The 19028-nt window shown below is 41.3% G+C and overlaps 1 protein-coding gene and 1 long non-coding RNA gene across 3 annotated transcripts in view; both read left to right on the top strand.

Moving 5' to 3' along the window:
- The window catches only part of LOC144474534 (uncharacterized), a 42476-nt gene that overhangs the window by 19566 nt on the left and 3882 nt on the right, over positions 1–19028 (top strand). Inside the window, exons 1-2 of one of the 2 annotated variants that reach the window (XM_078189476.1) lie at positions 2660–3575; positions 18266–18752. In XM_078189476.1, the coding sequence (XP_078045602.1) occupies positions 3007–3575; positions 18266–18752 (1056 nt within the window). In that variant the 5' untranslated portion in view covers positions 2660–3006. Of the gene's footprint in view, positions 1–2659; positions 3576–18265; positions 18753–19028 lie in introns of those variants that run through there. The other variant, XM_078189475.1, reaches the window with a different exon arrangement.
- Positions 1032–2677, top strand: LOC144474539 (uncharacterized). The gene is made up of 2 exons (XR_013494754.1): positions 1032–1487; positions 2499–2677. It is a non-coding gene; the product is annotated as an uncharacterized LOC144474539 (long non-coding RNA).

Here is a 19028-nt window from a genome sequence, read left to right as displayed (position 1 = left end):
TGCGTTAGTTGAATAAAAGTTTAAAGAAGTTATGTTATAGTTTATAAAGATTTAGATAATTACGAAGATAAATCAAAATAATTTAGGAATTAAGTACCATGTACTGAGTTTCGTGAAAATTATTTACAACTTTTGGGGTGGTTGTTTTAAAATATTAATAATGTATTTAGAGTATGTTGTACTGTATCGAAAATATGATGTGTGCCATTTGCGTTTGATTCCAAGTACCGTAATGCATGCGAGACTCTTTGTTCTCCGCTGACGCCATTTGGTCACGACACGGTAACTTCCGCCATGTTCGCCAGGGCGTTTCTTATTTCTCTGTTTCATGTAGAAATACTTGAAATATTTTGCCTTCGCAATTTCTTAATTGCAAACTTTCTTATACGTTACAGTTTGCACCAAAAACTTCAAAAACATCCTAGAAAAGTTATCTTTGACACTTCTTTCGCGAGGATATATCAGCATTAATATTATTTTATTATCCTATATAACATTTATTAAATTGTATAGTATTTATTATGTTACGTAGTTTTCTTTATTAATCTATATAAACTATAATAGGCTTACAACAATATTATTTGGACAATGCATGATATATTATATATACAATGCATAGATACGAGTGAGTAGATCTGGAACGGTTCTAACACCTCCGAAGAATTCGATCGCCGACTCCATCTTGAATCGTCATTACCGCGATCGAACGTCTCCGGTTTGCCTATTTTTAGAAACACTCTAAGACACCACGACTCGGGAAAGCGTCGCGCAATTTTCTAGCGCATGGCAGGGTTGGTTGCGTTGAGATCGAGTAATTCAAAATTTCTTAGTCGATATTGGCGAGAACATTTCATCTGCGTGCCCGAGATATCTATATCTCGACGACTATGTAGTTGTAATACAAAAGGAAAAACTGCGACAATTCTCTTAACGCGTGTTTGCCCGACGAGGCACAATAGTCGTCAGCGGGTTCAGCGTATTCGCAGACAAAGCGAATCATTCGTGGGGTTGAAGAGAAAAAGAGCGCGTAACCTAACGCCCTGCCGAGGACCAGGTCGAGGAAGCGCAACGTGGCTAAAGAAGAGAAGAACTAGGGGTGCGCGAAGGCCGGCAAGGATAGGAGAAAGTGAGAGAAAGAGAGAGGAGATCGGTAGCGGTTGGTTATACCGGATAACAGACGCGAGGAGGACCGCGTGGTTCGAGGGGTGGCGAACCCCTGAAGGACCCTAGTCGGTAGCGGTGACCTCCTCCCTCTTTTTCCCTGTCTCCCTGGTCTCTCTTCCTTTCCAACCCTGCCCCCTCCACGGCGCTCGTCATCCCTGCCGCGTCGGCACCGGAGCACGATCATTGGTTCACCGGTTTCACGCAGACACGAGGAGGCACACGCAGCTGCCACTGGCTGTCTCTTGTTCCACGGCCGGACCCGATCGGTCAGTCCGGAGAAGAAGCAGCGCGCGTTCAGTAGTTAACACGCTGTCTGTCACGCGGTATATATACACACGGTTCTTCATTACAATCGGCGCGCGTACACGGTGCTTCCGTATACTTTTCATCCGTTCGAAGTCACCTTCCGGTAGATCCCACCGTGAGTTTCCGTTCTTCCGTTTGGTTGCGTGAGACGACGCGGTTGCCCCTTGGTGCTCTATCGTGACTACCACACCACGAGTCTATACGTAAACCGTTCGGCGATTTTCGTGTGCGCTCGTTGACGATCGTCGTCGGGCTACCGTCATCCGTCGCCATCTTGACGGTTCGCCTACCAATCAACGTCACGATCGTCACGGAACGGAGAAAGGTACACGAGGCGACACCTTTCGCCGACGGCGCGGACCTGTCCCTCACACGTGTTGCGGAAAAAGACGTGCGCGACACACACGCGTTTTTAACGTTGTCTCGCCGTCGTTCTTCTTTCTCTAAATTATCAACAATCTCACCCCACTATCCCCGTCCTTCTGCGACCGTATAGCAAACGGTCGATTTACTCGAGGCTGGTGACCGCGTGTGCGTGTGACATTTTGAATTTTCGCTGAGAAAGTGGTGGCGTCTGTCGGCAGGCCCACGCACACATCGTTTTTCAGCACTCCGCCGTCTGTACTTCCCTTCTCCCACCAGCCGCCCCTCGTCACTCCGTCTCTGTTGCTCTTCGGTCTCTGGTCCCCTTCTACGACGCTACCCACAGTTCGCAGGGCGTCGCACGCAGGGCGGTACCGATGCCCTTTCGACCTCCCGCGGTCATCGAGAGTACGCAAGAGTGCTTCCGTCGCGCGACCGCCTCGCCGTTGAATCTCACGTTCCGCGACGTTACAATATTTTCAGTCGAGGCTCTTCTGTCCTCGACGCTCGTCCTTTGAGGACTTGTCTCTGTCTATTCCCCTCTCGCGCTCTCTCTCTCTCTCTCTCTCTCTTTCTCTCGAAAGCACCGCGCGCACGTGTCTCGACCCGAAAAAAGGATCGAAGAAATCTGAAAGAAGACGATCGAGCAACCGGCGGATTTATAGTTTCCAGTTCTCGCCACGCGGGACTGTATGCATCCGTGTACACCCACGTGCTCCTGTTTCCAGTATCCAGAGTGTCACACGCTTACCCTAGCGGACCGAAAAGAGAGGCTGCCGGTGAAACGCATCTAGTCATTCTCTCGCTACCAAAGTAAACGAAGACTCGTGCAGAGTGCCGCGAACTTCCATCAGGAAAACAACCGCCAAGTGTCATTTATCGTGAAGTGGTGTGACGCGTACCTGGAAGTACATCAAATTTGATCGAGGATTCTTAGCGGGTGAAGGAGACGCTCGTACCAGTTCAGCAAATCGCCGATTACGTGGATCGGCCAGCGAATGGAGGCATTGTGAAGATGGATCATAGCCGATAGGGAATCTTGAGAGCAGCTGTAATATCGTCGAGGATGCCGCAGAGAAACGTTATCGCGTGTCGGCCTTGGTGTGCGTGAACGTGTGCGTGAGGCGTGTAATACTCAATTGGGAGGAGAAGACGGATTAAGAAGAGGTTAGGATGCCGCAGTGCGCCGTGGCTACGTGCCGCAACAGTCATCGTCGGACCCGTGGACGTCGTATCCGCTACCATCGATTCCCCCAGATACCGGAAGTGCGCTCGCGATGGGTGCGCGCGTGTGGTCGCGTGCCCCTCTCGAACGGCGAGGTACCGTTCAACATACAAACTGCGCGTATATGTTCCCTCCACTTCACGAACGATTCCTACGAGAAGGATATGGAGCACCTTGTGCTCGGTCTTCCTGTGCGCAGTAGGCTGCGTCGTGGCGCTGTACCGACGATCGGCGTGCCGGTGAACGTGCAGCCGGTCACCAAGATGCTGGTCGAGGACGCGAAGCGCTCCCTCCTCAAGGTCACCCATGCGAAAATGTTGACCGGCCAGAAAGTGACCGGCAAGAACGGTCTGGCCGACAGTAAGCAGCAGCACCATCAGCCGGCTACGGAAAGGCGGCAGCAGCACCAGCACCACCAACACCAACAACGTGCCAAGAGCGGCAATCAAGTGAACCAGGAGCAAAAGATGGCGGGCATCGACGTGCTGCTTGCCCTCGGACTCAAACCCGCGCAACGGTGAGTCGCTTTCGCTCTCGTCCGAGAAACGATTACGTTCTCCAGCCGGAATTCGGAGAGATCCATTTGGTACCGGAAATGATAACGAGTTCTCGATACGTCCCGCGTTATCTAACGAGATGTTTTGTTCGGCCGCGATTGCTGTATTATGATGCCACGTTTGTTACTAAACAAAGGGAGTCTATCGGATCCCTTTCTAGTCGATTCGCGTACATTTGGTTCCGCGTATGCCAGTATAGTCTTTGAATTCGTCATTGATCTCAGAGCTATCTTTTCCCTTGCTGTTTGAAAAATATGGAAACGAGTTAATCGGCGTTTACGCGTCAAGGAATTCGATGCTTTCAAACGATAATATTGCCGCGATTGCGACGCCTGACGACGCGGCAACCACGAAGACCTTTCGCGCGTCCTTTGGGAAACGGCGCATTGATCCACAATCGCGGATCATTCGAAAGTCTCTCGAAGCTAGTTTCTCTTCAGCCGCGTGCAACGGAAACTGGTATCGCGGTGAAACTCGATGGCGGCTTATATTTTCACGGTTTTTCTACGAGTCTTTAGTTCCAAGGTCACTGCGGTTACGTTTCAAGGTCACGCGATAGTTTGGCCTCGTAACGAATCGGAGGCCTTAACACGACAGCGAATGGATACGTAGCCATGTGAATGCATAGCCATGAAGAATAATGTACAAATAACTAGGAATTTCAATTCCAGTTTCAATGATACGCCATGGCTTACTTCTAACGAATAAATTGGCATTAACAGACTTCTTAACTCTGGTTTAGTTAGTTTTGGTATATTTGTTCGCGGATGCGATTAAAAATTATACTTCGACCTTCTGCGAAACGATAATATTTTATTTAACCGTAATATACTGTTCCGTCTGAATGCTTTCGCATTTGATGTTAAGGGGGAATTAGATTGTCTTGAACTCTCACTGCATTTACCCGAAGGAAATCAAGAGCGAAGTATGTGTCGTTTTGTCAACTTGCGAAATAAAATTTGCGTGGGTAAGTGAGACGCGCTCCCGAGTTGGAGAACGCGTCGTCGAGGCGGAAGGAACGTCTTTCTGAGAATAGTCCACCGTGATGGCTCAACCAATGAGACCCTGCGGCTTTATCTTGCTGGCGACGCACGTGCAGATAATGATTTTTCAACGTTCATTTTCGTTCGAAACGCTTTTCGAACACATCTTGTCCCCTTCCAGTTCTGCCTCGCCTTGTACTTAGGAAATATAACTTTTGACATTGTAACAAGCCATTGATAAAGGTAACTTTATTTTCACAAGGAGATAATGAATATCTGCTCGGCAACCGTTCTTTAAGTGTTCGCCACTCTTCTTTTTGAACTTCTTCGTTTTGGAAGCCAGGTAACGGTTGGTTATAAAATGATCTAATTAGCTCAGGTCTTGAGAAGATCTTAAACGATATTATAAGTTCAGTAAGATGAAAAGAATAGTTAGTATTTTATCGTCCCTCTGGAAACGTACATATGGATATTCGCCATTGAGTAATTACTACACACTATTTCTATTCATATTTATTCACGATACTATGCTTGATATATTAACCCTTTGCATTCGAGTGGTGACTCTGAGGCACCACTAAAATTATTCCATTTAATTCCAAAATAATTTTTGCAACAATAAGGTCTAGATTTAAAAAATTGTCAAATAGTAAAACTGTTGGTAGGTGTCACACGAATAAATTTTGTATGCATAAAAATTGATTTTGACAAATAGAATGGAAATACCACGAACCAGAAGAATTATTTCAAATTTACAGTTAAAATGGCTCCGAGTGCAAAGGGTTAATAGTGATACATTTTGTACATATTGTCTTGTAAATCTCTTCGCTTCGGATGCAATAATTTACAATTGGAATGAGTTTGGAAAAGTTATAAATTCTGAAATAGATTGTACAAGACTGATACGGAGTACTCTAGCTGGTGAATAAATTTGAGAAGGTTGGTTAGGTCCATCACTGGGTCGAAGCAGCCGTTATATTTAAAGGAAGATAAGAAAAACAGCAATGCTATAGGAAACAACAGAACGATTGTTTTGTTATCGACTTTAAAAATTGTTATCATTTGGATCTCGGTTCAAAATATTTGATATGCGACATGTTTACGTGTCGTGAGATTGTTTTATTATACTATAAACTTCACGGCGGTATTAGAAGGTTTTGTTTATTCACTCGTACTAAACAGTAGTCTACACCCAAAGAGCAGATAATTTGAACCTCGAAAAAAAACCTAAAAATCGATTTGCTATTTTTATTCAAAATATACAAGCTAGTTAGTGCTGCAATATAGATTTTCAAACTCTCCATCTTCCAATTATTATACGTAAATTGGATAAACTGGATATAAAATTAACGGGATCCTTTAATTGGAGAAGTTTCGCACTGTTCAACCCGCGCGGTTAGTCTTAACGGAGATTAAGGTCATTATTTGCAGGATAGTCCGATGAAATTGCAGCGTTACGTGTTGGAAATTGTTCGGATGAAACGTACGTGCGAACGATCGTGGACAACCGACCATCTTTGGTGTACAAACAGCCAGACCCAGGGTCGTCTCCGCGACAGCGATTTGACCTACGGGCGACCTCGGACCGAGAATCGACCGTCCTCCTTTCGTCATTCCACCTCGTGATATACCGAAGTTTCTCGTAGAGCGCCGCGTGATCTTATGTGGAAAAAGTGCAGAACCGGGACGAGTTTCACAGACATCCTCGCCGGTTCATCCGCGCGTCCTTGGTCGTCCAAGGATCCCCTGGAGAACCATCATTTGCGTGTCGTGGTCCTCCAAGGAAACACGTGACTGGTTTTCGGGAATTCCAGCTGCGGGCGAACAATTTTTATTACGGACCAACGTCTTAAATATCCAAGCGACCCCACGACCAGGTCAGCGGCTGTATTTTCGAGGTTCTGTGGTATCTGAGGTGCCAAGGGTCGATCATTGCCTAAGTACATTCTCGAAAGCGTGCAAGTACATTCACCTTATTATCATTTGAAAGTGTTGACGATTTATTTTTGGGCCTGGATAACGTTGCACGTCTCTGTTCTCGAGCGCCTCTGTTCTGGACGTTTCTTTCCTGCCCGGTTGTACAAGACGAGTCCGTTAGAATTTGAAAAATCAACCGATCAAACTGATCAAATATCGAAATTTAACTAACAGCATTCCTTTAGACACGGTTCGCGATATGACGCGTGTATACGTTCGCTCGCATGCACGTGCGTTATATTTGCGTCGCGCGTACGGACGCAGGACATTACGACATGTTTTGAGACACTCTTGACTCAGAGCAGCATCTACAACCGGTAATTTTTGCTGGCAGTTATCGATTTATCGCAAATCCACAAGGCCAGCAAAACGCGATGCTAACATTTTGCTACCGCGTTGTTTATTTGCATAGATGCGCGCTACAAGGAACGATCGAAATTAAACGAATTACAATATGCCAATGATCGTTTTGTTAACCTAATTCGATATGTGGACGATGCAACGATGTTCGAGAAAGGCTTTCGCGGTCACGGACAAAGCGACCGGCTGGTTTCTGGCAATTCCATCCGTCCTTGTTTTTTATCTCATGAAATTCGAGCCATTGCGTACGTTTCGCATGTTGTTCGGTGACTCGCCATAATCATCGCTGAAGTCGATTCTAAAGTATTAAAATCCTTCTAGATAGTCTTCTGACTACCGATTTTAATTCCGTAAAGAATTCAATGATGGTGGTCCATTTTCAACATACGTTTTCTCGATGTTGTATCGTTTACCCAAAAATAGCAGCTCATTAGTCGCAAAAAGAAAACACTGGGCAAGTATCTTTTAAGGGCAACGATGATCCCTCTAAGGGAAGAGGTTCGAGACCAAGTTCGTTCCAAGGAAACTTCGGCGTAACCTCTACGCGGTTCACCAACGCGCTCGAGAACGTCCTTGGTGCTCAGGGACACCTCAAGCAGGCGAGAACGCTCCTCCGATCGTCAGCGTCCACGAATTAGGTCGAGAGGAACGCGAGAGGGGCGGCAGGGCATGGTCTCTCGTAACCATTCGATGTCAATAATAATAGCGCGAGTCTCACTCGCATAGAGTTTCCTTCTTCCCTTTTTAACCCTGTCGGCATTTGATATTCCTCCATTTGATGGCTCGGTTTCCCGGAAATGCGAATCAATTTCATTTGGTTTCCGCGGCTAGTCTGGTTCACTTTCGAAATAGCTTTGGTTAAAATCGTCGCGATTCGGATTATTGCTTTGGTATACACATAGTCTTTAGCTAGATGGATGGTAAAGTTTATGGTAAACGCCCTGTTTGCGTGAGTTGACCGCCACGTTAAGCTAGAAGCATTCCTTCGTTCGTGAAAGATTGTTTGTTATTGGAATTTATATGGTATAGGTTTATGAAGTTTGTCGTGAAAGTTGAAATTTCTTCGAAGGTTTGTGTCTTCGTACCTTTAAATGCGCCAGTAAATAAACAGTTGTTATCTTACCCGTCTCTTACATGTAACAACGAATGTTTACTTTTCTTTCGATCGGTTCTTTGTTTCTCTTTGTGTAAAACTTTTTGGTGTTTTCGAGACAGAAAGAAAAGTTTCAACCCGTAACTGTTCGATGTCAATAATAATAGCTCGACTTCGACCGCGGAGAGGTTTTCTTCTTCGTGCTTTTCCCCCACCTGCGCTGCAAAGCCGACCTTTCCAGCGCGACATCCCGTGGTCTGCGACGCTTATGTTGACCTCTGTGCCGCCATTATTGTTCCCATTCTTATTTTTGCAGTATATTTCGTTTTCGTTTCTTTTGATTGGCACTAAAGACTATATGCACTATCTATGTACAGCAAGAACACGATTTCAATGGGAATTGTAAATTTTAATAACTTGTGATTTTGAGATACAGGTATCTGAAATTAATCGAACCTCGTGACAAATTTTGGTTACTGATGTAATGGTCAGAATAAAAAGGACATTCAAGATATGGAGGTTAAAGTTTATATTGTATTTGTCATGGTTGGAGGCAGGTCGCTGACTTCGGTGAACTCATTTCTAACTATTTCTTTTCCCTCGTATTGCCCGTAATCGGTCTTCCGCGCGACAACAAGAACTGGTATTATCGTTGCAACCAGTCGTACAAATGTTTGCAAATGAACTCGGTTTTTAAAACTCGGTAAATAATTCTTTATCACACGTGACATAGTCGAATACTTTTAGAGGCAAGTAGTTAAGTTTACTTTAGAGACAAGGAGTTAAGTGTACTTTAGAGGCAAGGAGTTAAGTTTACCATTTTCAACACTACCGCTTCGCATTTTTTGCTGTTGCCACCTTACCTTCCTTGGTTCATTGAACTTCGTTAAGAAAGCTGCTGCCATGTCCAATATTATTAATTAAACACTTTCATGAAATCCTTAAAGTAAACTGTTAAGTATATACAGTAAATAACCTATCGGTGATCTGAAATATCTGTCCATATTTTATCCATGTTGTTCTATCTAGAGGGCGAAACTGATGTTTCTTTATTTGATGTAGAGAATTTATCATTACTGACACCATATTTAGAGTTATTTGTAAGCCCGTATTAATATAATTGATAAATATGGATATTTTTGTAGATATTCCAAATTTGGATAAATGAGCACTTTAAAAGTATCGTCTAAGATTTCATTGACTTTGAAAATTATATTTTTTAGTTTATCCTCCTAAACAACTTTTGTTTAGTGCAAATAGTGTCGAAGATAAAAATGGAATCAGATCAGGAATTTAATATAATAGAAACAGAGAATCGTTCTGTTACTGCTATTTTGTTTTCTAATTTTTTCTTATTCGTTAATTCGTTTTCCTTTGTTTGTTAAAAAAATGGAATGTTCTTTTAAAAATTGTTTTACTTAATGATGAAAATAATTTTCTCCGTGACTACATGCAAAATTTGAAGTGATTTACGGTACGATGGTCAATATATCTTTAGATGTAACAGTCGCTCTGTGTATAGTAACTATCATTGTTATAATTACGAATTCAGTGTTACTGGTATCAAGGTTTTTTTCGAATATCTCCGAAACGAAAAGACTTCACCTATTCTACGTATACAAAAAAGTTGTTCAGAACGATGACCTTGGCGAAATATTCCAAGGTGAACAAAATCGGAAATGGTTACCATAAACTGCACATTTCTTCGAATTTGTTACATCTGACATATTGCAGTTGCAATGCCCAGAAGGGAGAGCAAAATAGAAAATGTTATCTTTAACGGAAGCGGTACAAACGTTGCAAAGTTGGAATAGGACAATAACAATAACAACGACCTCGGCTTTAAAAGGAGGAGGTGATAGCAGAGGACAGTATGAGACGGAGAACGAAAGCGCGCGCTCACTAGCGAAGAAGTAGGACGCCGCTACAAGGTTCCCTGGCAAGCGTTTAACCTAACCTAACCTAGCCCAATCTAGGCGCGGACGCACACGCGCGCGCGCTTCTATCTGTCCCCCCTTCTATCTCCTCCGCCCCCTCGGAGTCACCGCATTAACCACGGCAACCCCACCTATGCTGGTCGACCTGCTGCACTCCACTCTCTCCCTCTGGTCGTCTCTTTCTCTCCTTCACTATATCTGTACGTTTCTACTACGACCTGTCTCTGTCTCGCCGACTTCTGCTCGTATTCGACAGCGGTGGTATCCACTGTATTCGCACGCCTCGTAGTCGGTCAAACACATCCTTCGTCCTAACCGTAAATGCGCGAAAACTGGCTCCGTGTTCGAGAACCGGGCATATACGCGGCTCTAGCGGTTCTCGCACCGGTCATAGAACTCTGGTCCGTGAAACGTGTGGTGGCACTAGAGCTGCCTCCGCTCGGAGAAAGCGATGAGAAGAAGGGTTACGCGATCCCAGTCGCCGGCGTACCGACCGTGCTAACCGTACTCGGGCTCGTGTCCACTTCGAGCCAGTTTGCCTATCTTCCGTGCGAAACCCATTCTTTCCTGATAGATGAACGACCTTTATTGACCTTTGTCGTTTTTACCACCTGTTTGAAAAGAGACTGCCAACCAAGTGAGAGTGCCGAGAGTCTGTTCAGTGTCGAAGTATCTCTGCCGAAGAAGACGCAGAGCACAGTCGATTGCTCGCGATCGGCTTCGATCGTCTACGTCCGGCTGTCTCCGTGGCAGTGTTGGATCGCAGAAAGAAAGGATCGTCATGACCGGCGAGCAACCACGTTCGGTGAAAAGTGCAAGTGGAGTGTGAACAGTGCATGTGACGCGTGTTCATGCCACTCGTCCCTCTGTGTCAACGGTTTTTCTCGTGGCGAGAGCTCGCCTTTTTTTCGCGGGTGCACCGTGCTCGATTACTCGTGAAGCTTCCTCTTCACATAGAGGGGTACTTTTAGGAAGATGTAACGGTCTACCACTGCAGTTTCGTGTTATACATGTGGAATGCATTGTACGTACGTTGTAACCTTTACTGATAATCATTGCATACAACCCGCTATTGATACACCGGTTCTCTTAAATTATTATAGGAGTAAAATTAACGTATTCAACAGATGGCGCTGGTGCGCGCCAAGTAAGAAAAAAATATGAAATATTGTCTCTTTTAAATGATGACGGTGAATTTCCCTGTCCGGTGGCTAGCATTAGAATCCAGTTACTACATCTCATGTTTCATCTTGTTTCGTGATAGTGATCATTGCACTGGTTCGCAGAAAATGTTGGTGGCGTGTGGTTATTTAAAGAAAATTTTGCTATTCCTTTGCGACGAACGCCACAGTTCTCTAATAAAAACATCATCCAATTTATTGTATCTTTGGCAATCATGTGTATCGTAGGTAACGTATTTTGAATTAAGTATTGTTAATTGAAATTTTAAGATTTCCATTTTTAATACTTTTGTAGAAAATCGTTTATCTTCGAACAGCGACCTTTCTTATTTTTGCATGAATGAAGGCAGGGAGGACATCAACCCTACGCCATGTACCGCTACTTAGCGCATGCATCGAACGTACCGGTCTCATAATCAAATCTTTGACATTTAGTTTCCAACAACGAAACTGTTTCCTCTTGTTTTTTACGCGTGTTCGTTCATCCAGAAGATTTCAGTTACCGTTTGCCAGCCGGTTTCGCTTTCTCCTTCGCTTTCGCTATCGCTCCAGCTAAACAGTTGGTACGCTCTGTTACTATTTCATGCGTCCGTGGAAAGTGTGAAAGGTATTATACCTCGATGAAATATGGGTTCTGTACTATACTGTATCATATCGAGGGTGTCATCTATCGTGTCATTCTTCTAAACTTTTTTTACACTCGTTTGATAGTCAAGTATTATTTTTAGGTAAAGCGATATTGTTAATAATAAGCACTGAGAAACGGAGACAGCGTCATTCAAATGTTTCTATTAAATTTATTTCCTTTTAAGTGATACGAAAATGAAAGTAAAATGAGGGATTTCGAAAGCAGCAGGCACGGTAAACAATGCTAATTTAATTAAAATTGCATTATCAATAAATTTATGAATATTTAAATATAAAAACTGAGAAAAGTGTTTACTTAAAGAAATTCTTAACTTTTACAGTCTATTGATATCTTCCTTTTGCTGACCAAAAACAGTTACTAGAGTGGCAGAAACATATACCTTTAAATGTTACGAAGGTTGCAGAAATATTTTAGCAAATATTATAGTCTATTTGGAAATAGCAAGAATATTAAAAGATTCGCAAAATAATGAATTAGTTGAAAGTTGGAAGCAAGAGAATTTCTATTTTCTTGTACAGTAAATACAATTACGTGAAACAATCTTATTTTCTTAGCCTTGAAACAAAGAGTAAACATTTCGTATACTTTCCAGTTTCATGTTGTAGTTTACAAAACCCTAAATTTATGCGGAGGATCTGAGACTAAACATAACTGGGAGAATTATCAAACAAGAAAAGCGCAAGGTCGATTAAAAGGAATCGATGTTCATGGTAATCCTTGTGTTCGGACCGAAAGCCTCAAAGACGCGAGGAAGAGTTTCGAGGGCTTTTTAGAATTGGTACCGCGAAACCTATATCCGCGTCTATAAAGTGCAGTGAACGCGAGCGGGTGCAACGAACTTGGTTCCCCCCACCTACACCTCTTGGTTTTTCTCTCTCTAACGCGACCTCCCTCTCGCGCGCGCGATTCCCCCCTCCCCCATACCGGCCTGTTCCCCGGTTGCGGACGAGCGCGTTCGCATCGTCGCGTCTCTCGTGGCAAACGAGGCGAACAGGCGTAGCCGCAAATTTCGGCCGTTTTGGCGGACACGCTTTCCGTTTGCTTTCGCTGTGTTTACATTTCATTCACCGAGCCAATTGCGACTTTAAATGCTGATATTTTTAATAATTGCAACCGCGCAATGGAAGAAATTGCCAACGTTGAACAAGTTCGCCTCGGTAAACGTCCGAAATCATTCGTTGAAAAGTGATTCTCACTCGTCGTAACTGTTACTTCGGCTCGGTATTTTCTTGTACCATTTCTTTGAACAGAAAACTAGAGGTAATCAATTTTGTGTTGCATTGTTGTGCAGCCAGGTGTTGAAACATCGTAGAAATGCATTGGTGTATTATTGCTGATTGAATGTGTTCGTTTCATCTGCAGGCATGGTTGTTTGTCATGACAATTGCAGGGATAATTTATTATTATAGATTTTCTTGGCTTATGGATAAATATTTCGCACAATGTTGGTTGTACATCTTCGTTTCTAAGATTAATATGTTTCGACCAGAAATCAATAATCTTACATACACTTATATTAGTTTATGTATTCGCCATAGTTTGTATCTTCAAGCCAATTTTAAAACATTTCTTGCAATTGTTATATTTTGTTTTTGTTAAAATATCCCTTCGTGATTCCTAAACTGAAGAACAAGAAAGAAAAAACCACAATGAGCTATACAGTAATGTTGACATTACTGTTTGCCAATATTCTAGGCTGTGTTATTTAAACTGTTGTAGGTAAACAGGAATTAATTTTATTTCTTGGAACTACGAAATTGTGGTTTGCTCTGAATCTATTTCAATGGTAACTGTATTTTTATTTCTTTCGCGAAATTTTCCATTGCCCTAAGTTTCTTGAAATAATCCTGTTGACCGTCACATGTAGATTTCTAAGTAAAAGAGAAAGGGAAACTATTTATCTGATTCCAAGAAAGGAACTGTTGAAGAAAAGCGTAGAATTACGATGGACGTTCAATTTGTTCTACTTATGTTGTCCCGATTCTTAATAAATTATGAAGGATAATTAATGCAATTATACTAGAAAAATGAGACATTAAACGATATTTAATTGAATAATTTTTTTTAAGTAGATATCAGAAACTTTGTAATCTCTACAAAAATATGATTTTGCATTTCTTAATTTTATATAATTTTCAAATTACATTACCTTTGTTACTATACAGCAGAATGTTCAGTTAGGTAATCCATACAAAATTTGCGATAAATCGATGACCCGAATGTCACGAGGTCACCTCAGGAGACCTTTAAAGGTTACAATAAAAGAATAGTAGACATGGAGAACAAGAAACGTCACGAAGATTTAAATTTAGATAAACGTTTCCTGAACATTTCTGGAAACGAATTATGCAAATACCAATTTTTTCAATGTAGGAACAGAAATCTAATCGGGATCTTGCAGAAATGGAATTTATAATTTTTCTATCCCAAATTAAGGGTCCTCGAAGTATATAATTGGTAAACACCAGTGCCGAAATTTTGCAAAAGTAGATCCCCATAATTGTTTGTCACCCACTCGATGATAGGAAAATGAAAGTCTCCAAAGTGATGAAAGAGTTCAATGCGTGGCAGTACATGTCAAGTGTACGCGTAAATAGCCATCAGATAACAATTAAGAGTTTTTGCACGTACAATAACTAAATAATATGATAATATTAGTCAACATTTTTTATAAAAATGTCATTTTAATAATTTTGTACTTATTACTTTTATCGTTATGACCATTTACTTTTTCTGGGGTTCCCAATTTAATTTTCATCTGTTATTAAAAATATTCATGTATCGAGCAACTATCCTAATTTTAATTTAAAAAAATTCTGTAACCTTTTTAGCGATCTTCTTCTTAGTGTTTATAGTTTCAAAATTGCTAGACTCCAGAATGGTTAATATAATTAGCAGCACTGCGATTTTCTAGAGATACACACTGCAAATTGATATCTAAAAGGGCCTCAGTTTTGCGTCTGCAAAGGTTTCCGCTGCGAAAGCATTAACCCCACCGTGTGGTCACCTTCTATTCTAGTGCGAGTACAGCGTGCCTCTTGCTGAGGGTAAACGCAGAACGGACGACGTATACGCATTGCGAATGCTACCCTAAGTTATCCTCATCGCTGGAGTATACTCACTTTTATTAGTAATTTAATATGCATTGATAGAACGATTCGGATTTCAATGATTCGTAAAGAATCAGTGAATATTTATATCCTAATAATATATTGACGAAATTGTTGTTACATACAACTAAATTCTATTTCAAATTTCTCTTTTATATTTGAATGTATAAAGCGAATAATTAATGGAAATAGTAAGGATGTGCTAATACTTGCACAGAATTGCAATAACGTTTATTATAATTAGTAAACTGCGGATTTTATGCATTTATAGCATAAATTGAGTACATAAAATATAAAATTGTGAATATGTAAAAATTTAATGATATTGATAATTCCTTTTTTTTTCTACAATCGTTTGGGACGATATTCAATTAAGGAAAAATCTAGGAAATGGGAAAATTGTGAACACTTTTCAAATGTATGTTTCATTATAGAATTCTCAAGTAGTAAACCTAGATTATGAAAGCAGATCAAATAAATATGGTCAATGTGTTTCTGCACTGTATTATTATTTTTATCAGTCGTTTAATTATCGAACTCAATTTAAGGATCATTTTTGTTGTTCCTTTTTTATTAAATATAAACTTATAATTAAACATGAAAGTTACATATTTAAAAATATATTTCATGATGTACGAATAGTGTAGCAAATGTTCTTTCCCAATAAGCATACAATGTAGGAATTCACACCTCATGCTATAAGCTTCGCTAATTTTCATTAACACTTGCTTATTTGTCGTATCCATTTGTACCGGCATGCTGTGAAGTGGTCATAAAATGCGTGTGAAATATCGATGACATTTTTCAGCTTCTGTTCTTACTTAACAATTGCTAAAAATCGGTCTTTGTTGAAAGACCTGCGATCTAGTTATGGCTTTCTTTTTGTGACACCGATCTCAAAGGTTGCAAGGATTTCTTTTTCTTATATTTGTCACATTAATTTCATACTTATTTATTTTCGTGTTGAAATAGAAAAAGAAGATGTGACGTCATTAGGCAATAGTAACTGACAGTATGCGATTATGCAAAAACAGTTGCTACACAGTGACAGAACGTTGTTATCAGTAAAAACGTTGCTGACCGTCAAATTCGGTATCGATGATTTCTGATACATCAAAACAATGTCACGCGTTTCAACAGTAATCCGTACTGTATTATTCCACCTAAGCCACGGTGTTCAAGTATATTTACCAACCTAAAATATTTTGACGAATTTTGTAAGAAATATCTATGATTTCGACTCATGGTTCCTGTTCGATCTCAAGAAGACCAAACAAGAGATAAAGACGGTCGGCCGCGATAGCCAAACCACTCGACGCGGCACGACGCGACTAGACTCAAAATTATCGGGTGTCATCGGACACCACTTCGAGACCTCCCTGAACGAACCCATTGACAGAATATACAAACCATTTTTCCAGACCTTTTCACATCCTTCGAATCAATAAATTAAACACAAAACACATTCGCTCATAACACATCGTAAAACACTAAAGATATTCGTTTAGAACACATCGTAGAACACAAAATACACGCGCTAAGAACACATCGAACAACACTCAGTCTCTCGCACATAATACCACGAGCATACTTTGTATGATCAAGGCAAAATATATAAGTACATATTGTTACTATTCCTTCGTCGAGTTCCAAATTAATTAGGCGTCGTTACATTGTAACCTCGTCATAGCCCCGAGTATCGTCGCGAACAAGCGGAACGGGATTTACGACCCCGCGAAATGCGGCATACGGATTTGCGATATTTCGGCGCGCTACAGTTCCAGTGTTAAAACTAGATGATAAAGAGGATGAAATCATAAAGAATTCAGTTTCATTTTCTATATATAGGAACTTCAAAATCGTTTGGAGATAAAGATTGCAGTAACCTTGTCATACAACATACAAAACATTTTTCCATCGGATAACTCTGCTACGAAATCGAAGTAACCTTGTAACATGAAAACTGGGTGACTATCATACAGAGTTCAGAGTCGTTTATGCAATCCGTCTAATTGCAGTGTCATACATGCAGTATACATTGCAGTATACATCATTATGAAAACGATCATAGAGACGCATACCAGACGGTTTTTCTTAAACATCCTCCAGCTCAGTGATATTTATTTTTTATGCAAGGTCAAATGAAACTTACAATCCTATCAATGTCATCGTCGTTAGAGAATGCTTTACAATGTATTTTTCTATTAAGCGATACGCAATATCATACTTTTCAATTTTCATGAGATTCCCACGTTGAGTTTTCAAATGCTGATGGCCGTCAAAGATCTTGATCAATGTCATATTCAAATATACGGAGAACGCTGGACAGTAATAAAATGATGAAAAATGCATTTGATTTAAAATTTACGTAAGTCAAATATTTAGAAATATTAGCAATAAATTCTTCTGGATCGGAAAATATAAATAAATTATTATTAATAATAAAGAATGATTTGATTAAGGTTCATTGTATTTTGATTCCTAACTTGATCTAAGTTGTAAGAATTGCAGCGTTTAAGATACGCTGCAGAACTGATCTTGCTATCATATTATTGATTAAATATTTTAGTATAACGATTTTCGTCGCGTATGAATAGTCTTATCATACAAGCACTATATTCAACTGATCAACGTGTTTCCTCAGAGATAGCTGCACGAAAGATCCAAAGATTAGCATTTTCTCTACGTTTGATCTTCGCTTTTTAAAGTGGCAGTTTAGGTCTCATCTATAGTATCACATGTTATAAAAATCTGTTTTACACCATAAACAAAAGTCACAGGTTCCACAGTATTTAAGAAAAAAAAATGGGTGAATTATGACCCTGAGAAATACGTGAAGGGTGTAAGAATAAGATCGCGAATAAAACACTATCTTCATAAGTATTGAAATTTCAGGTTATTAAATGAGAACTATATAATAATAATACTTCAATATATATACTAATAAAACACTTTACTAATTCACGATCGCGGCTGAGATTCTAACGCTCACTCGCCGAGAAAGCTAAAAAGAGTCGCCGTTCGGCCTGGTGACGAGCTCTTATCTTATAAAAATAAAACACCATAGTTCATAGAATCGATGTTTAAGAGAAGCCGAAAAGAAATCTTGGAGGTGATTTCTGTTTCATCACGAAACGGTATGGAAATTCAACAATAAGGTTACCAATACAGTATTGTTCGCACTATCAAAGCATCCACTTGAAACAACTGTTAATCATAATCAGCGGTTACATTTACCCATTAATCCCGTTGACATTTTGCAACATGAATCGTAGAGTAGATCAAGGCCAGCAGCATACAGCACCCGAAGGGCACAGGAAGCGCTTACTCACGGCAGAAATATTTGTTGTTTGCTTGCAGTTTGAACAAGATGCACGCGATGGAAGGTGTCGCTGGTAATGGGAAGAAGGTGGACTCGGCCGAGAAGACGAGGGAGGACGATTCGTCGAGAGCCTCGCCGAAAGTTCCCCAGAGCCAGCAGAATGGGGCCGCACTGCCGGAGGAGACCGCCGCGGCCCCGGGAACCGTCGAATACCTTCGCTCGACGTCCATAAAGAAGGAACCCCTCTGTGATTCAGAGTCAGAGACGACGACCAAGACCACCCTATCGACGGCGGACACGGCGCAGCAAAAGTCTGTCGCGTCGCGTTGCGCGAATTCTGAAACGGATGGAAGCGGCAGGAAGCGAAAGTCCACCGATGGACAGTTGTCTTCAAACGGGAACTCGGCACCGAAGAAATTCTGTCTCGAACAAAGGGAACAGTATATATCGTCTCTGGTCGGCTGTGAGAAAGTTACCGCGGAAGAACTTGCTGCGAGGGCTGATCAACTTCGTGCCGAAGTACAGGTAAATATGATTTCCTCGATAGCCCTTGACCCGCCCCCGGCCGAAATAACGAGCTGCTCTGTAACGTACCTCGACGTGTACCGCGTGGTTGGGACCAAAATGCTCAACTACGAGTCATTAGGACTGCAATGTGGTTATCGTTTCTAGAGCTTTAATACCACAAACCATAAACGTTATTAAAAGGGGGTACTTTTTTGGAAGAATATGTTCAGATAGAAATTTGAAAAGCAACTGTACAGGTACAATTCTCTTTTTAGAGCAATTGTTTGAAATCGA

Source organism: Augochlora pura, chromosome 8 (genome assembly GCF_028453695.1).
Source record: "Augochlora pura isolate Apur16 chromosome 8, APUR_v2.2.1, whole genome shotgun sequence".
NCBI lineage: Eukaryota > Metazoa > Arthropoda > Insecta > Hymenoptera > Halictidae > Augochlora > Augochlora pura.
Note: the sequence above shows the minus strand (reverse complement) of the source record. Positions and strands in the feature narration are given on the sequence as shown.